Source organism: Aythya ferina (genome assembly GCF_964211825.1).
Source record: "Aythya ferina genome assembly, chromosome: 11".
NCBI lineage: Eukaryota > Metazoa > Chordata > Aves > Anseriformes > Anatidae > Aythya > Aythya ferina.
Window position 1 is genome coordinate 18,071,107 of NC_140307.1, and position 18,794 is coordinate 18,089,900.

At 38.3% G+C, this 18,794-nt stretch overlaps 1 protein-coding gene and 1 long non-coding RNA gene across 18 annotated transcripts in view; one reads left to right on the forward strand and one right to left on the reverse strand.

The window, feature by feature from the left end:
• LOC311442767 overlaps nt 1-11,600 on the forward strand; it is a 37,476-nt gene extending 25,876 nt beyond the window's left edge. For 2 of the 5 annotated variants that reach the window (XR_014696836.1, XR_014696838.1), the window contains exon 4: nt 3,723-7,001. This is a non-coding gene — a long non-coding RNA (uncharacterized lncRNA). The other 3 variants (XR_014696834.1, XR_014696835.1, XR_014696837.1) reach the window with 3 other exon arrangements.
• The window catches only part of TCF12 (transcription factor 12), a 158,667-nt gene continuing 150,979 nt past the window's right edge, over nt 11,107-18,794 (reverse strand). For all 13 annotated transcript variants that reach the window (XM_084532351.1, XM_084532353.1, XM_084532354.1 and 10 more), the window contains 2 exons: nt 15,523-15,676; nt 11,107-13,397 (listed from right to left, as the gene is read on the reverse strand). In XM_084532351.1, coding sequence (XP_084388477.1) covers nt 15,534-15,676 — 143 coding nt within the window. In that variant the 3' untranslated portion in view covers nt 11,107-13,397; nt 15,523-15,533. The remainder of the gene's footprint in view (nt 13,398-15,522; nt 15,677-18,794) is intronic.

Consider the following 18,794-nt stretch of genomic DNA (forward strand, 5'->3'; position numbering starts at 1 on the left):
ATATTCACAGTTTTTGTGATTCTACCCTTGAATGCATTCATGCAGCACTCCTTCCCCACTCTCACTTGCCACATTCACTTTTTACAGCCTAATGATGCCTGTTTAGTCCCTTGATGCAGCAGGAAGTAAAACATGTGAAACTAGGGGAATGAAAAACTGTTCCATAGTAATATGAAGAATCTAACATGGGAGGTGAAAATGTTTTCCATCACACTAGAAGGATTGGTAGGAGTTCAGCCACAAGCTAAATCAGTAGCTGATTCCTAGCCAAGTACATTATCTCTGTAGAGTGTGGGTGTGCACATATGTGGGTGCATTTTGTCTTTCATCATTCTAAATAAAATAATAACCTGATCTAAAGACCAGTTCTAAAATGCATGAAAAAATGAATACATAGGCTACATTTACAAATAAGCTACGGCCTATGATTTTGTGGGATGAAGTCACTGCAAAAATCAAAAAGGGATCCACTGTTCTAAAATACGTTTTCCAGAGCTTCTGAAGAGCTAAGAATGTTTGCATTTAATTAAAATGGAAGCAAAAATAATTTGTTACCAATACACAAAGAGAAAGGGAAGGCCTTGGGCAAGCAAACAATAGCTGGACAATCTTATTTGACATTTATTAACAAAGTATTTATGGATGTATAAAAAAACAAACAAACAAAAAAAAAAAACACAACAACAACAACAAAGTAGTGCTGCTAGGAGTTTGCTTTTTAAGTTTCTTGATAGTTAACAGGGCACTCAGTTACAGATAAGCAACTGGTGGCTGGTACTGAAATCATCATTGACTCTGTATTTCATGAACTAAAATGAAGCCAGAGTTCACTTCTGCCTTGTCTCTTAAGTAGCAGAAGCTATGGATGCTGAGGAGACCATAAAAGAATTTTACAGTTTTTTCCACAACAGTGTTTTTTTCAAATGGCAGTTGCATAATCCTACACCTCTTACCTACAAAGGAGTTTACAGATAAGATGTAAAGGAATTATTCAATAAGGAAAGGGACAGTATGACCAAAATTAAAAAAATAAAAATAAAATCCTGAAATAAAGATCAAATATAAAAAACTCAATAGCATCTTCACTGGGCACAAATTTACTTGTGATCTGATGGAACCAACCTGAACCCGACAAGCTCAGAGATAACAATTTGTCAATTTCCCCTTTCAAAGGCACTGTGATAACTGAAAGATTCCAGATATATCACATGGAAATCAAACTTGCAGCAAACAGCAAACTTTCTGATAAAGGCCTAAGCCTAATTCCGCTGAAGTCAATGACAAATCCCAGCAGCTTTCAATAGAACTTGAGCAAAGCTCAAGGTGAAAAACACCTCTAAGAACAGCTGCAGTCAACTAAGTCCCAAGTTAGAACAGAAAAACTGGGAGAGGATACTTCACATCAGAGGTACCTGTGGTGGGAGTTCACAAAGAGTGACTTGCAAGGATCTCTGATACTGAGCACTTCAGGAGACTGTTAAGGAAGCTGACAACATTCAGCAAAGTCAACATGTCCCCAGTTTGCATGGCGTTACCATGTGCTGCTGAGAATTTTCATGGCACCCGACAATAGTTACCCTCTTTATCTAGTCTCAGGCAATCTACAGGCTATCAACACAAGCTGCAGCCAAACTGTTGTACTAGAGTGTAAACACAGTGTGGCTGATGAAGCAACTAATAAAATGAGCAGGCAGAAGGGGCAATGTTTTCTCTCTTTTCTAAGCGAGTGTAAGGAGTATAAAGAAGGGTAGAATGTCAAATTAAAGACATGGTCAGTGCAAGACATGAGGACATGGAATTAATATGCATGCTACCTCTGTATGTCTGAAACCGAATATGATTCTACAGCTAGACTGTGATTCAGCCTCAGATCAGCAAAGAACGACTACACTGGATTTACATGTTGCAGTTGCAGATAAACACTCAAAATAGCCTTGTGCCAGTTCTGTGCTACTGGAGCTATGTCTAAGATGTATTGCCATATACACATGAAACTGAGCAATGTTTCTAAGGAAATTCCTTTCTATTTTTCAGAATGCAAAGGAAATGGATGGGAGACATGTTTGGTCTTCACAATCATCAATGATGCATTTTATTGAGTTTTCACTTCTGTGAAAAACTTTTGTGCTAGGTGAAATACAAGCAAAGAGGAGAGAATAATTTACCCCAATTCCTTGTTTAAAAAGTTTAAGAGAAGGCCCCATAATCATTCTCTTCCCTCTTATACAGATAAATTTTAGGCAGACAGAAATTAAAGGACTTACCACATTTATGCAGCACAGTCAGAATTTGAACTCAGAACTTTTAAGTCCAACCCCCCAGAGCCTCAACTACACATTCATTTTCTTCTTTGTATTCCCCACAGTCTTAGGCCATGTGGCCACTATTGGTAAAAATGAAAAACAGGTGCAAATCCATGAACAGATGGGAGACCAGCCCTGGCTGATCTCTGGAGGATAATACAGGGTTGCTTTCTGGCAAAGAGGATTCCAAAGAACCACAGTGGCAGCACCCCTGCCCTAAAACTGAAGCTGCTTTGCCACACAATAAACATTATTTCTACCAGCCCAGCAAGTGGGAGTATTGAGGCATGCACAGTCTGCTGTCTGTCAGCAAAGGACACTGCCTTACTGACCTCTCAGACTTGCAATATTGACATCTTTGTTTTTCAGGCATGCCTATAAAGATTGAAGGAGACTAATTGCAATTCCATTCTTTGTAGTAACTGCAGCCAACATTTTGCAGTTGCTGAAACATGAAATTTCTTCCCTTGAATAGACAACTTTGGAATGTCTGACCCTGCAAAAATGCCATTAGTCATATGCAGAATCAGTCTCTGGGAAAATCACTAGTGGTATGAAACAAATCAGCCAGGTAAGATGAATAATATATTTATTCTGGATCCATAAGACCAGATCCACTTTTGATTTCTATTTCATGTGGAACTGATGGCTTAGTCTGTAATATGTGGCTAAATGGAGAACTTGGACTACTTTCTGAGTGGGAAGGTGATAGAAGATAACTAACAGGGCAATTGCATGGCCCTAAACACAGGACATCTGGCTAAGATGCAAAGTCCTTCCCTGCCTTATGTGACCACAGATGTGATTCCTGTAGGTGACAAGAAACCTTTTTTTTCTTCATGTATCACCTGCAGGTATACATCTACCAAAAGATTTAAAGAAGTCATGGCATTCTTCAATTTCTATGGATCCACCCAGAACACATCAAACCTGAGAATATAGCTTATGCAAGAGGACAGGGTTTCTTTTCCTCCTTGCAAAAATACTCTTTAGTGCTGTGTCTGAGGTTAGTTAATCTTGCTGAAGCTGCCTATTCAGCAAAAATGCACATCCACTTGTGCCAAGAAACTCAAATAGGACCTGCTTCTTTAAACTCCATTTAAATTGGGGGTACAAAACTTGATTTGCAACTTTAGATCAAAAAAAATACTGCTAGTATACATGCATTCTGCTCATGCTGAACTGTAAATCAAAGTAGTTGGGAAAATCTATCTTATCCCAGTTTTGGTCAGGTTTTGAAGGAAAACATTCTTCACACATGACACTAATAGAATTTAACAGTAAAGACCACCCAGGACACTGGGAATCTCAAACTGCTTGGCCTCAGGTTGTCTGTTTTGTTCTTCTCAGCTTCACATGTGCTCTTTGAGAGACAAAAAAGAACATTTGCTTCATTTTGAACTTGGATTTCTCTTTCAGCTGAACGTTCACGAAACCAGCCAGTCCCAGAGTTGGAATGTTCCAAATCCCCATTTGGAGCTGAGTACGTATGTTATGGAGTCAGTTGTGACACCACTTTATAGAGAACAGACAATGAGTTTTGGATCTTGTGAGTACCTTTCCTCCCTGTAAAGAAGAACCCTTCCCCCACTCTTTTGGAAACATCTCAGTCTGTATTGGAAACAGAGGATGTAATTTATTTTTATCGCTTTCCCTGTCAAACTGGCCAAGTGCCACAGGTTTCTGCTTTCAGATGTAGCAAGAGGCAGAGGAATCACAGTGCAGCGCCATTTATGTCAGTGGCTCCTCCTCTGTTTTCTTATCTTATTTTTGTGGCTACCTACTGAGTTATCTTATCACTCTTTATAATCCTGCAAAACTCTGCAACTTGACCCCTCCACAGAAAGAGCTGACCTGCTTAGACCTCCCTGCTCTCTACTCCTGCTCCCTTCCTTGCAGAGCAAGTTGCTCTGTGCTTTGTTACTTTACAGCTTCTTTCTTACTGCCTATCTTACCCCCTCACTCCTTTTCCTAGCTCATTACATTACATTTCCTAGCTGAATGTGCACTCAGCTGTGTGGCCTCCTTGGAGTATGCTTAATTTCTCACTGTCCAGCCCGCTCTTTGATGTCTGATGAAGAAGGATACATCTTTTCCATCTCTTCACATGTGCCTATTAATTACTCTCTTCAGAGAGGCTGTTTACTGACTATCACTCTGTTTACAATTGAATACAGCTAAACATTTGGTCTTCACAATTCCCCCTCTTCTACACCACCCACCCAGTTTCTTCCCAGTTGTTGCAAAATAGATGTCTCCAAATCACTTTATAAAATCACAGATGCAATATACTTACTTTCCCACACCCACCCTCCTGCTTTCAAACACTGCTTTCTCTTTACTTAGAGAGAAGTAAAGTAAGTCTTTATATTGGCGTTTCTGTCTCCAGTTCTCTAATAAAAACGCAGCAGTGAAGCTTAACAATTTGACCTGTTGCACATATCCTTACCTTGTGAATTGTGGAACACCCAGAAAGATCTGTGAGCTTCAGATTTCTGACCTGTGAAGAAAAAATATGAACTCAGTACAAAATACAAAAGTATGCCCACTCAAATGGGACTACGCATAAACTGTACATATGGTTTCATGGGATCAAGGGCCTTTGGGCGGAGGGAATTTTAATAGGATGGGGTGACTAAAAATTACTCCAGCAAACATATAGAAGGGAAGAATTATATGGTTATAATACTGCAACTCAGATCTAAGATGAAAATTCCTTCAGATGTCCTTCTCATTGTTCCATATGGAGCTTAAAATATTACAAAATAATGTGAAATAAATTGAAAACATATGTGGGCTAAATTATGGTATTTTTTTTTCTTCTAATGAACAGGTTATTGATAATCTTTTACCATTTGTATTTGTGAAAAGGAAAGAAGCAGGTACCTTAAAGAGTTTAGGAACTGATTTATGACAAGGTATATGAAGCACACCAAGTGTGGACATGACTAGGAAAGAGTGAGAGGAAGGCAGTCAGTAAGAGGGGCATGCACGGTCCACCAGTGGAACAACCTCCATATCCCCAAATCATTTAATCTGTGTCTTGGCATGGCATCCTTATCTGTACAGTTAGAGATGGTTACACAAGTTGCCTGTTGCTTTCTAATTTTAGTTCCTGTTTTTAGCACCTATTACTTTACAGAATTTAACCGTGGGAACCATCCTGAGAATTTGTGTTGAAATCTTTAAGGTTTTGCAGCAAAAATAACCTAGCCTTTCTGATAATTTGATTAAGAACTGTTGGTTTGTATATATCTCTTCTTTGATACTAATACTACAGAATTTTCCTGTCCATAAATTACTGCTTGCAAATGAGAATGGTAACAGTCTGTTATGGTATGTGTTTGTAGGGTCTTGAGTCAGGAATGTCCTTTTTCCCTGAAAATGGCCTGTTTGACCAAACTACTAGTTCAATAAGCTTATGTTCAATATGGGTTTACTAGATTTGGGTTGAATGAGACTTCCCATGTAATTACTCCTGCCAGCCCCTAAGGTGAGTGTAATGCTGCATGCTGGCACTGAGAAGGACTTGCTCTCCATTTTCCTGTCCCCACTGCTTGCTACTGCTCGCTGCAGAGGAAGAGCCAACTGCTGCTTTACCTGAACGAGGCGTGACAGAGGCAGCCTCAGCACTGGGCCTGGAAGGAACAGCAGTCAGTGTGGATCAGGCTGGAAGTGAAGACGACTGGACCTAAAGCTGTAAGCCTGAAGGGACAAATCCTCCAAGATCGGCAAGGGTCCAGGCAAGAAGTGGCACAGGTATGAGGGGTAGAACTGCCTCTAACACCTGTGGAAACTAGAAGAAACCTAGTGTTGTTAAATATCACCATTGCTCTTCACAGTGGCGTGGTAGGCCTATGCTACATTAACCGTTTCATTAGGTAAACAGCAGGGGCATGTACCAGGAAACTGAAAGTTTGAAGCTTTCTCATGACCAATATTATTTAGAGACTATATTTAGAGGCAGTGGAATCGAGCTGGTGGGGTTGGGGGACAGGACAGAGGCAAGTGAAGGTGGTAGTCCAGGAAGAGCAATGGAAGCGTGCAGAGAACGCTCAGTTTGCACAACCTTAGAGTTAAAAAGCCAACAGTTACAGAAACAGTAGAATTAAGCAGTGTGCAGTTTTGCTTATTTTTCATCCATTATCCTGGATATGTAAAATAACTAAGCCACAAAAATAGACAGCAAAATACAGCAGACAGATGCTATTTTGGGCTTCATTCACACTTGTTTCCCTGATACCCCCGATGCTCCTATAAATGCCGTTTCTGTGTTTATATATATATATCTCTATATAAAAATACTTTATATTGAGAGCTCTATTGATACGTTTTTTATACTCCTATATAACAGGATAATGACAGGCACAAATTTATAATGTGTATAGTTACTGTACTTGAATTTTATGACACATTTACTGTTCTTGTGTGCTAGAAAAGGAATGAGCATTTAAAAAACTTTGTGTGTAATTACACTTTCAGCTATTAATTAATCATATAAACAAATTAAATGGACATTTAATTAAATGTTACTCTTTTAAAGCTAGAAATAGAGCCCATGGACTTCAAATTGATACTGTGTGCATTTGTTTTAATTAGGTAGTGTTAAGAATGAATGGACTTTAGCTGTTATATTTATATTTAAATACATTAACGTTTCCATCTTTGTATCATACATAGGATCATTTGTGAACTCTCTTTTGCTAGGTACTATACAAACACAAGGTGGATCTGCAAGACTTACTTCCTTTCTTTGTCACCTTTAAAAGAAAATATTGTGATACCTTCTTCAGCTTTTGCAAGCATCCACTGACTGTTCTGATGCTCAATTTTTTTTGAGATCGGTACTTTTTGTTTTAGCAAACTGAGGTTCTAGTTTAAGTGAATGAGGCCAGTACAGTAAACATAAAGTCCACAAATGCCCCCAGATGACTCATCTGATTTTGAAAGCTGTGTTTCACTGGTCAGAGAACATCATTTGAGAGTAGTCTGTAGCACCTATTGTGGTCATGCAGCAAACAAAATTAAGCCAGGAAGAAGGGGATGAGATGCTGATAAGGGTATTTCTTTTTTGTGAGATTTATTTAAAAGCTTGTTCTAATATAAAAGTTGAAGGAAAAACAAACAAAAGCAAAAAGCTGATAGGAACACAATTTGAGCAGGAGCAAGTAGCACAGGAATAGTCTCACCAATTTGGAAATTATCTGCTCTGTTCTTTGAAATGTAGTAGATTGGAAGTTTGGACCTAAGCAAATGATCAGATATGGAAACTATTGGGCTATTTGATGTCTTTCTAATAAACACAAATTATGGCTAGTGGTTATTTCTGCTTCTGTGATAAGTTAATGCTTCCAGTACTGTTTATCTCTGCTCATTTAGGAGTGCTGGGGAGTAAAAGGCTGAGTGATGTTCTATTACTCAGACTTCTCATTCTACAGCTGGATTCTTAACTTTGTTTGGAGAACCTATTTTTGTAATGATTGCTACAGTTATTCATGTTGATCAAAGTTCTTTGGTCATATTTGAATATGAAACACCAAACTTTGACATTTCCACCACCAGTATTTCTTTTTCTTCTTTGCAGGGTGGATAGAGAGGACACAAGTAAGTGCACAATTTTATGTCAGAATTTCGGTGAGTGTAAGGAACCACTGAATTTCTTTGTATGTAAATAAGTGACCTAGCAAACTAGATCAATCTGCTCTGGCATTTCCCAAGTCTTAGCCATTAACATTTAGCAAAGGCAGACAGAAAAGGCCTCAGCAGACAAATAGGGACAAAAATCTATGTTACCAAGTTAGCAAGAAGATGGTGCATATTCATTTTGTACAAAAGTTTTACTATGATGCCCATTTACTTCCTCCTGGATTTTTTAAAGATGTGAATTGTTGAGTTTTCCAAAACAAATGTAAGTTAATATGTTATTCAGAGCTTTGAGGGAAAGAGAAATAGCGCAGAATTTGCTCCAGCTATATGATCTGCATTGATGCCTCTCACACTTTTCTGTAAATCCAGGATGAACAGGAGTCTGTCTAATGTTGACTGAATTTTAAGCTAATTGGAAATTACTTTCTCATCTGTTCAATCACATTTAGCAACAGTTACTTTTCTTACTGATGTAGTTTATATTTCATTCCTTTTTAAAAAATTACTATTTCGTTTAGATGATACTCTTAAAAAACAAACAAACAAACAAACAAACAAACAAAAACAACAAAAAACCAGTGAATCTCTCCTGAAAATGAAACTGCTTTGATGTTCTTGTTCGTCTGTTTAACTGAAATAACCAGACTTCCAAAATATTTAGCACAGCCACTGACTTCCTGAGCCCTCCAGGATCAGTTATGATCAACTTTTTGATAAGATTTCTATCTGGATTGGTATTTGATACCACTCTAAGATTTGTTTTTATTTTTTAAATCACTTCTTCTTTAACAGTATTAACAGACACTGTTAATTGCCTTGGAAAGTTTGAAAATTCAGGATTAAGAGAATTGATAGGGATTCCTTTTACAACCCAGGTGATTTGCAGTTTTGGAGCCTTAGGCCTGATCTGTGCAGTTTATGTCCAATACAAACATTCCCAGGTGGCTGCAATCAAACATCTAAACCAGCTGAAGTCATGCCGAACATGCACATGCAGTTGCTTGGGGTATCACTTGAACAGGACATTGGTGTTTTCACAAGGGGATAAACTCTCATGATTTTGCTATGGCATCCATGTTGATGGTGGGATTAACCATTCAGTAAAACAAATGTTGCTGAAACAGTACAAAACTTCCTGCAAATGGCACCTGACTTATCTGCAGTTTGACAGAGGAGACCCAGAGGGAAAAGAAAGGAGGATTGTTGCAGTCCCTGTTAGCGCCATTTCCCCCCACTCTGCAGGTCCCATGCTCTGCATGCGGCACCGCTTCAGCGACGCTGCCTTGCCGCAGTGGGCAGGCGAGCAGCAGGAGGCAGGGCAGCCTCTGCAGCGGTGTGCTGGGCTGCGAGGCTCCATCCCCAGGCTGGCGATGCCCTGGGACCTGGGCAGCTGCACAGTGGAGCTCAGCTCTGCCTGCGCCTTGCCTTAATCATCTCTGTTGGGCCTTCTTACATCCCATTCCGGAAGTGCTGCTAGGCCTTAGAACTGGGACATGTTATTTCTTCCTTCTACAGGACATTCCAGTGTCAACAGGTTACCTGTACTAGAATACATAAGGTGTGAGTGTTACCAATGAAAAGCAAAAGCAAACTTTACTTTCTAGTACCTAGGCAGTCTTTTAAAGAGATCTGTGTTTTAGTTTGCCAACATTTCCTGATGTTAATGGTGAAAATGTTAGCACTTCTATGAAGAATCTAGAATTGTATTTTTAACAGTTTTTACCTAGTGCTGGATAAAGAAAGGTGGAATCCATTTTAAGACTTTCCTGATGTTTTTTTTACAGTTTACAGGAGAACTTACCTGCTGTATTTCTGATGCTCAGAGATTCTTAGCATAATCTTATCTACTTAAGGGTATCCCAACATGCACCTCTTCCAGTCAAAAAGGGGAGCAAGTAATAAAATGCAGAAAAAGAAGGAAATGTAAAAAGAGGAATGAATGATCAGTGATCAGAAAATATATGCAAACAAGATAGCAGAAGTGCAGTGAAGAAAAGAAAGAAATGGAAAATGCCATTTTTACTCTCCGAAAATGTGAGACTTGCAAGACTCACTCAAAAATAAGAGAACAGGAGTGATGATGAATACTCAAAAAGGCTCTATTTAGAATTAGTACTGGAGTAATTTAGAATTTAAGATTCTAAATTGAGCTGGGGAGGGCACCAGTGCGCCTCCTCAACAGCTACTAATAAAGGTTAACAACCAAAGGCCACTTACCTGGCTGGGCCTCATCTCCTGTATTTGCCTAGACCCACCAGGGATGTGCCTGCGATAGAAATTCTGACGTATTAGAAAGCCTTACTGCTGTAACTGCGCTGACAAGACTTTTACAATCTGAACTAGAACATAACAAACATTGCAGAGAAAGGACGCTACCAAGCATGGGAAATGAGGCAGTACACAGTAGCCATGCGGACTGGCAAACACCACATTCAGTTAAACACCGTAAGTTATATATATGGCATTTCTATTTGCCTTTTTGTCTGATGAGTTTTTCCCAGGGATATTTACTTTAGAGGAGAGTTAAAGAAAAACGAAGATTCTACAGAACTGGAGTTGCTTTCTATTTGAATTTTGTAGCTTAAACAGTTGTTAATTAGAAGTTGCATGAAGATTTCACTGTCTGATTTTGTATGCTTTGACCATTGTACACTTCTGTTTTCTTTCATTTGCACTAGGAGGAAGGAAAAATGGTAGGAAATATGATCATTTTAATTTCAAGATTAAGCCACAGACATTTTTTCATGTAATCTGCACAGGTGCATGAAACAATTCAGAAGCAACTCAGCACTGTGAACTTCAATGTACAAAGCAGGCTTAGATCTTAGAAATCCATCTTAAGGACAGGCAAAGTAAAGGAGCAAGACACAGCAGTAGGCACGCACCTACAGGAGCGGCTTCTGCCCTGTTTGCTATCTGCCTGTGCAATTCCTTTTGTGAACAGTGCAGGTTAGGTGCTGCTCCTCCTCAGCTCAGTGGGAATTTCTGCATTGGCTTCAAGGAGAACAGCAAGACCACTTCTCACACCTGCCACTCACACTGCGTGCTCTGAAAATGTATGTTAGGTTTTATTTGGATAAAGGCAGATGATGCTTTGCCAGTGTTTTTCAAGCAGCACATTACCTATGAGGAGAGAGAAATTTAAAAAACTCACTGATTTACCATGTTAAAAAAAGATGGCACATTTATTGCTACATAAATGTTATATACATAGTGTTTTCTGTTACATTGACAGAAATTTTTTGAACTTCTTGCTGCTGGTTGGAAAGGTTTATCAGCAATACCTTGAAATTTGACACAGGGTACAAATCTGCAATAAACCAACAATGGAAACTGGAGAACAAGATGAGAAGCAATTCATCTCGGACAATTAGCTCTTACAATACTCCATAGGTACTACACGGTATGCTAGAACCCTACTATGGTCTTACAATGCTATTGTAAATTTCTGATATTAATGAACAGGTTATGGTAAATAACCCTACATTTTTACTACCTAATATAGTAAAATAAAGTAAGAAACTTTTTACTGAAAACTTTTTCGATTTCAAAAATCTAGAAAGAGTAATATTTAGAATTCAAGAAATTTTCTTACAAGATTATTGTATAAAAGACTAGCTACAGTGAAAAATAAGCCAAATGTTTTTTTCTTTCTATTTTATGAAGGAAAGCTTCTGGGCATACTGCAAAGTCTAATATAGCCAAAAAGACAACAAGCTTAGAAGGAAAAAGGCCAGGCAGTGGCACGTGATCACTTTCACACGTCATAAGCAACAAATTTGTTTAGCTGATAAACACTGAAATGAAGAACAAGGCCACAGATATAATCAGGTGTTATTGATGGTATATGCAAATTAAAGTAATAGAAATGAGTCCACTAATTTCACAAACTGTTTTGTTAGGAACCATCCAAAACATGAGCTTAAATTCATTAGTTTATTTTAACAATCCAGCTTTTGTTCTTTCAAATTAAATGACTTCATAAAAATTATTGTTTTGTTCCTGGTTTGTGTGTGAACCAATTGCCAGTGATGAAAGATGCACTATATAACAATAGCTCAGACAACCTTGGCTTAGGAAATTTCCTCCCATGGTCATTGCAGTGGAAGACAGTTTCCATGGAAGTTCAAAGGGATTTTAACCATTTCAACACATTTGTGACAAAGGAATACTTATGGACACTGTTCTGGTGGATTAACATTTTAATGCTAATATGGCTTGGGAGGGGTCATTTGTTTGCACTTGATTCACATGGATTTTTTTCTCCACTGACAAGCCATACAAAAATGACAAGATAATTGATGTATACAGTAAGGAAAAGTTGGTGACCATTGCTCTTATATTCCATTAGTTAAATAAGCCCACCTTACTGGTGGTTATATCATCACACTACCTGCCACGGTGAATTTAGGATTTTACTATTCACCAAAATTGCAGCCTGAAAAAAATCTCCTTTGTATTTTAATGCATTTTGTGCTTACGTACAGCTAACACTTTACATGTACTATATGTAGTACTTACTGCTCGGAAAACAAAGCAACTCTAACAAAGTAGATTCTCCCCACCCAATTTACACTTCACGTTACAAGCTTTACTATGAAGCCTAGAAGCCTAAAAAGGTTTTGTTTATAATTAGAAAAAAAAACATTTGAGGAAAGTCTGAGGGAAAATAAAAATCAATTTTTAAATCTAAGAAATGTTATGGTCACAGTATTGCTCCTGCCTGCATGCAGCCTTCAGGAGGCCTCTTACTGGCTTTAACCATGGAGCTCAGCATGGAAGGGGAACTATGACCATAACTGTTCAGATTACCAGAGACCAAAAATAACATAAAAAAAGCTATACCAAGGAATAGTTTCCTATTGCATGGAAAACACTAGTCATATGGCAAAAGGAGAGGAAAGGACAACAAAAGACTTTTCCCTTCCTTTTTTAAGACACTAATAGGTATGCTGGGAATGCTACGGGTCGACGGTTGTCACTGCTTTGTTCTCTGAATGTGAACAGCTTTAGTAAATGCTGGCATCCAGCTGAAATTTTATCAGCTTTTAACATGTTAACTTTTCCCTTTATATGTAGACCTTTACAGTTCCATAACAATAAATAAAATTTGTAGTTACAATGCATTTGTCAATTCAGTTTAGGCACAAGGCAACTTCCACAATGAGTGGAGAGATCACAACAGTCTCTGATTGTGCAGAAGCGACACACTGCTTGCAACAGAATGATATGTTCAGAGTATTTCACGGGCTGAAATTCTATCTGAAGATCTTGTATCTTCAATCCTGATGCAGGTGTTGACCAGTAGCTTTGATCATAAGATTGCATTTGGGTTTCTTGCTTCAAGTGTTTTCTCCTGTCAGGTTTGTGTCTTCATATAACGTTAGTTGTCTGTGTCCTTGTGAAGAAAGGTCACCTTCTGTGTATCCTACCAATAATTCTGGAATTCTAGAAAGAGATTTGGAAGAACAAAAGAGTATTAGGAAAAGAAGCATAATATAACACTATTGAATGAATTTGAAATGTATTTTAGGGCATTTTCAGTCAGTTAAGCGCAAAAGAAAATCACACTGAGGGGTCCGAAGTCTTTTTTCCCCAATGCATATCCACCACACACAGCAATTCCATAAAAGCTAACAGATCTCTGATCTCCTGATGGGGAAGGTAAGGCAGCTCCATCTCCATCCTGCTCAATTATTGGCTATCTGCTGTGAACCAAATTTACATCAACAAACTAGTTTTAGCCATGCAGCTGAGCAGTTACTAAAACCTTCACATGCTAGAAACACGTTATAAAACAGGACACTTGTTACTTTTCTACTGTAAAAGCAGTTAAAAACCACAATTCCTGAGTTCAACAACTTAGTTTGGTTAAAAATATGTTATGTAACTGCTGTATGGTGGTTCTCTCAAACTAGTAAGGATGCCAAACTAGCATAAAGTAATCTAGACCACAAAGAAAAGCTAGATAATGGTCTGCTTTTCTGAGAGTTACTGAGCTTGAACAGCTTACTCTCAGAAAAACTGCATATTTAGACCCTTTGGGTATAGGAGAAAGCTTATTACCTGTGAAACTCAGAGGTAAGAAACTGCAGTTTCATTCAACTTTGACTCTTGTACTCATATTTGTAAAATATGCAAGAGACGGTACCTAATTTAAATCACTTCTGTTGAAGGTAGGCATTACCCTATACATAAGGAGCCTGTAACAATCTTCTCACGTCAACTTCATGCTTTAGTCATTCTGCAAAATTATTGCTATTTCATAGTGCTGTGTTTTTGTAAGTGCCTCATATGAAAGCAAAGATAGACTTCTGAAATATGGCAAAATTCATTTGAAACAAAATACAGAATCTGTAAATCAAGAATTATCTAACAAATCAAAAACAGCCTTTTGCTCTGGTATGAAAAAAAAAATAAAGCAATTCATGTCACCTTATTTTCCTTAAAATATGCAAATAAATAAATAAATCCATTTAGCTGATGAAGAAAGAAGCTGCCTGTAAGAAAATAGGGGAAGTACTAACTCAAATAAGGCTCGATTTAAATGCCATTCTGTTGCTTTGTAAAGAACACCATAATATACTTCCATGGGATACATTCTGGCAAGATACTCTCACCTGAAGCTGAAATAGAAATGAAACTGTCTATATAAACAACAACAGAAGCGCCCTCCCAAAGCATAAAATTTTCAGATGATTTTAGATGAAAATCAGGGCATCAAACAGCATTGAACCAGATCTGTGTTGGTAACTCTTTTGAAAGTGGCAACAGCACTACTGTTTTACAGACATGGAATATCTAACATTTCTCGTTAAAGACAAATTTTTCCCACTTAGCAAAGAAAGATAAACACCACATAATAAAACCCAAATCAACAACTTCGGAAGGAAAAGCCTCATTCTTGTAAGGCCTCCCCGCCAGCCTGTTTTAAATGAGCCATCTCATACTGAACTATTTGGAGCATTTGGAAACACTGCTTTGTCTTGCAAAGCTGCTAGCATTGCTTTTTAAATCTTAATTCGTGATCTGTATTAGTGGAGATAGCTCAGGTAGCTCGCCATCTCTGTTGGGCAAGTGATAGGAGGGAAACTGACTGGCCCTAAGCCAGACAGCAAACCTCTAAGATGAGAAGTACCTCCAACTGCTTCTACCAGCCCTGGGACACAAGGCACGGATTTTTAAATGAACTGAGGTGATATTTAGACCACTTAAAGATGTATAATTCATCTCTATTACTCTTGGCTTATCTATCAGGCTGTTATCTATTCCTCTGATATCATGCCAAGAAGGCCACCTGAGCCAAGAGACATAACCATCAGTAAAAACAGATGAAAATGGACAGAATTCCACTAAAATTTCCTGGGTTTTTGTTTTATTATAAAACTACACAAATCTGCACGCTTTTGCTCCTGCTTAGAAATAGGGAAAGTATTTAGCAATATCAAGAAGTTTGTACTAATGACAGCTCAGTAGCTGAGAATAAACAACTAGATCTTCTGAATTTTAGCCAATAAAAAGCAACAAACAGAACAAATGTTACCAGAGCCACCCCGCTCTAGACAAGACGTACCTGGCTGGTGTTCACATATGACCCATAGGGTTGGTAGTTTCACTCAGGCCAGGGTGGCTTCCTGGGTGTGGTGTTGGCGGCTCTGCCGATACGGCAGAAACTTTTTCTTCTTCCCTTCTCTTAAGGCAGGCTGCTTTAGGATTTAGGTTTCGCTCTGTAACAGAAAAATGATTCTTAACATCCTGTATGCTGATACCAAAGGGAGTATCAACACATTAATCACTGCAGTAAAAATAGCACTGCAGCTTCCCCTTCCTGAGTACTTACAGCCCTGTGTTAAAGCCCAGGTGCCTAAAGCTGCAGACAAGTCCTACTGAAAGTCCAACTCATAGATTAGTATTTTAAAACAAATTAATAATAATACTAATAATAAACACAACAAAACACATAACTTACTACCTGCCTAGATACACCTTCAAAAATATTGAAGAACAAAAAATTGCCTCCCTTGTTACACAAAGTAGCTAGAAATACAAGCTGAGAAAAAAATGTCTGCAATTTACAATGAAATAAAGCACATTTTTGCATTTTACGTTGAAGTCATACCAACCCTTCCTACATCAACACTGCTTTTAGTAAAGCTAATGCTTCTTTCTTCACCTTAAGTATTAGCTCATTAGACAAGGCAGAATTTCTGAAGACACTAATCCTCTACATTCACCGCCCATCTTGGTTATCCATCATATTCTCCCCAATTCACTCATACAGCAAAAAGGTTATTTTTTTAAAACCTTATTTCCTCTCGCATTATAAAGCCACTACTTTATAATAGCCAGCTGTGGACTAACTATCAAAATATTTCCATCAGTATGTTTCTACTTCCCCAGTTACCTCCACATACGTAGATTTGAATCTAGTTTTCAAATAATTTACAGCTTCTAAGAGTCACCTGTTTCTGTCCTTCAAAATGGCTTTTCATGAAATCAAAAGACAACAGACAAATCTCAGTGGCCAAAAAGACGCACGAAGGTACGTAATATATTCTGTCAACTAAAAGAAGTGATTTTTCTCCTCAGTGCATATTGAATTTAATCAGCATTTTGAAGTATTTTTCTTGTTCTCAGTGAATTGTGTTTTGCAGTTTAAGATGGTGAGTATGATTTTTAACTGTAAAGAAACTGCCAAAACAGAGCAGACAGCATGAGCTCGGTGCAGGAACTCTTAGATCTTCCCTTCTACAGCACTGATGCCCCACTAATAACTGCAGTCTGCTGACCCCTGTTCATCTTACAGGGTGTTTCTCTAGCTGATCTGACAGAGGCAATTGTACTTCCACTCAAACCATTATCAACAGCCTCCTACTGGAATTGCTAAGGATGATCACTCACAAAGAGTCTGCTGGGAAAAAAAAAAAAGTAACTTCTCTGAACTACAGTTTTCTTCGTTTAAATGTGGCTGGCCTTTAAGTTTTAAAGAAGATGTAATTATATGGAAACTTTGAAAGGAAGTTAATTTACAGTGATTTAGGAAACGGAGATGAAAATGCTAGCCTACAGTTAAAGCTTAATATCTGAAATGTTTCATTTTGAATAGCACTAATCACAAAATGGGAATATGCTTTACCAGCAGAGAGAGGAAATTGTTTATGCTATTATATAATGCACTGGCAAAAGCTCTGGATACCACACAAAGCTCTGGTCACTGAGTTTTAGGATACTTAATTGAGCTTGGAGCAGGTGCAAAGAAAGACAAGAGAAAATGAGGAATGCAGCCTCTCACAAGAGACACGGTGTGCTTGTGACAGTCTTCTTCAAATGCACAGAGAGTAAAGTACAAGGTGAGATATGAACATGAGGAAGGGAAAAATCTTGACTTAATTTGGACTTCATAGATAGTTTAACTGCCAATACATTTAGGAAAAGATTTCTAATACAGGCGTAAGGTATGGAAGTAACCAAGGCAAAAGTGATCTCATTTATTTTAATGCAGCACTTTGTATGGTTTGCATGGCCTGTAGAAGTAGGGAGTGGACCTGATGTTTTTAGTCCTTAAAACATGCCTCATTAATGTTCTTCCGACTTCTTCATAATAGTCAATCTTATCTTCCAGAGAAAGACAAGCATTTTCAGACCAAAAAAATCCCGAGGTCAAAGTCTCAGAGATGCCAAGACTAGCTGGTGCCACACAAAGCTCTGGTGACTTTAATCTCATTTGTCTGCAGCATAATCACAGTTTCTGCATGTAGCATGCAAGAACTCTGACTGGAGACGGCGCGTTTTAGTAACAGTTCCGTCAGTACAACTCTGCCTGAAAACCCTTTGAGCCTCACCCTCACCATGAAGTAGCTAAGCTTGCGTTAGGATGCTCACTCTGTAGCTTCCAACAGACTGAACAATTGCTTTTACCTACAGCAAGCCACAAATTTGGAAATGAAAGTAACGTACACAAAAATAAATCACCGATATCCTTCAGTGACATCAGTGATTCAAAGATGTAGCACGCGAAGCAACTGACCACTGGCATCATCCCCATCTGAAAGAATTCTGAGTTCTTGATGTGCTTACACCCGTGAGGTACCAAAGGAAGATGGTTACTCTATAGTCCAAGGGAGCAAAGTAGAAGAATGCTCACCAGTTTCAGTGACAGCTACCTGAGGGACAGAGGTGTCTCACAATTGTAACACCTCTATCATTAAGTGAGATTAAAAGTCATCAGTAGCTTTACTAACAAATGAAAACAGAACAGTTGAAGATCTAACCGTGATTCCCAGAGGAAGCATTTTTCTTTACAGAAAGTGAACTGCAAAAAGAATTCTTCCTTCTGCAACTACTGATAAGCCTATTTCTTCCCTGGAAAAATCAAGAGATCATGGAAAGAAAATACATGCAAAACCAACCTCTATTTACTTCAAGCAGCTGCAGGTTTCCTCCCCAAACTATGCTTAATGCAAAAAGCTAAGTAAATGCAGTTAAATTCACTGCATTTTTAAATTTCAGTTGCATGGGGTTCATCTTAAATAGGATCTCTGATTTTTGATAAAGTTTCCGTACTACTAAATAAGTACTTTTTACAATTTAAAGCAAGACGTGTCAACGTTTTAATTAACTGATTTGCCTAGAAAACTTGGATAGCAAAATGGCTAGGAAAATACATACGAAAAAAGTATAAACCTAACACTCCCATCCATCCTTCCTTTCTTTCTTTTCATTAAAAGCAATTTCTTGCTTTTCCTAAAGAACTTCAACATAGTTACAGAACAGCTACTGTGCCTTCAGTGATTTGCATTGAGTTGTGCAGATTACAAGAGACCAGCATGAACAAAGCCACCCTGC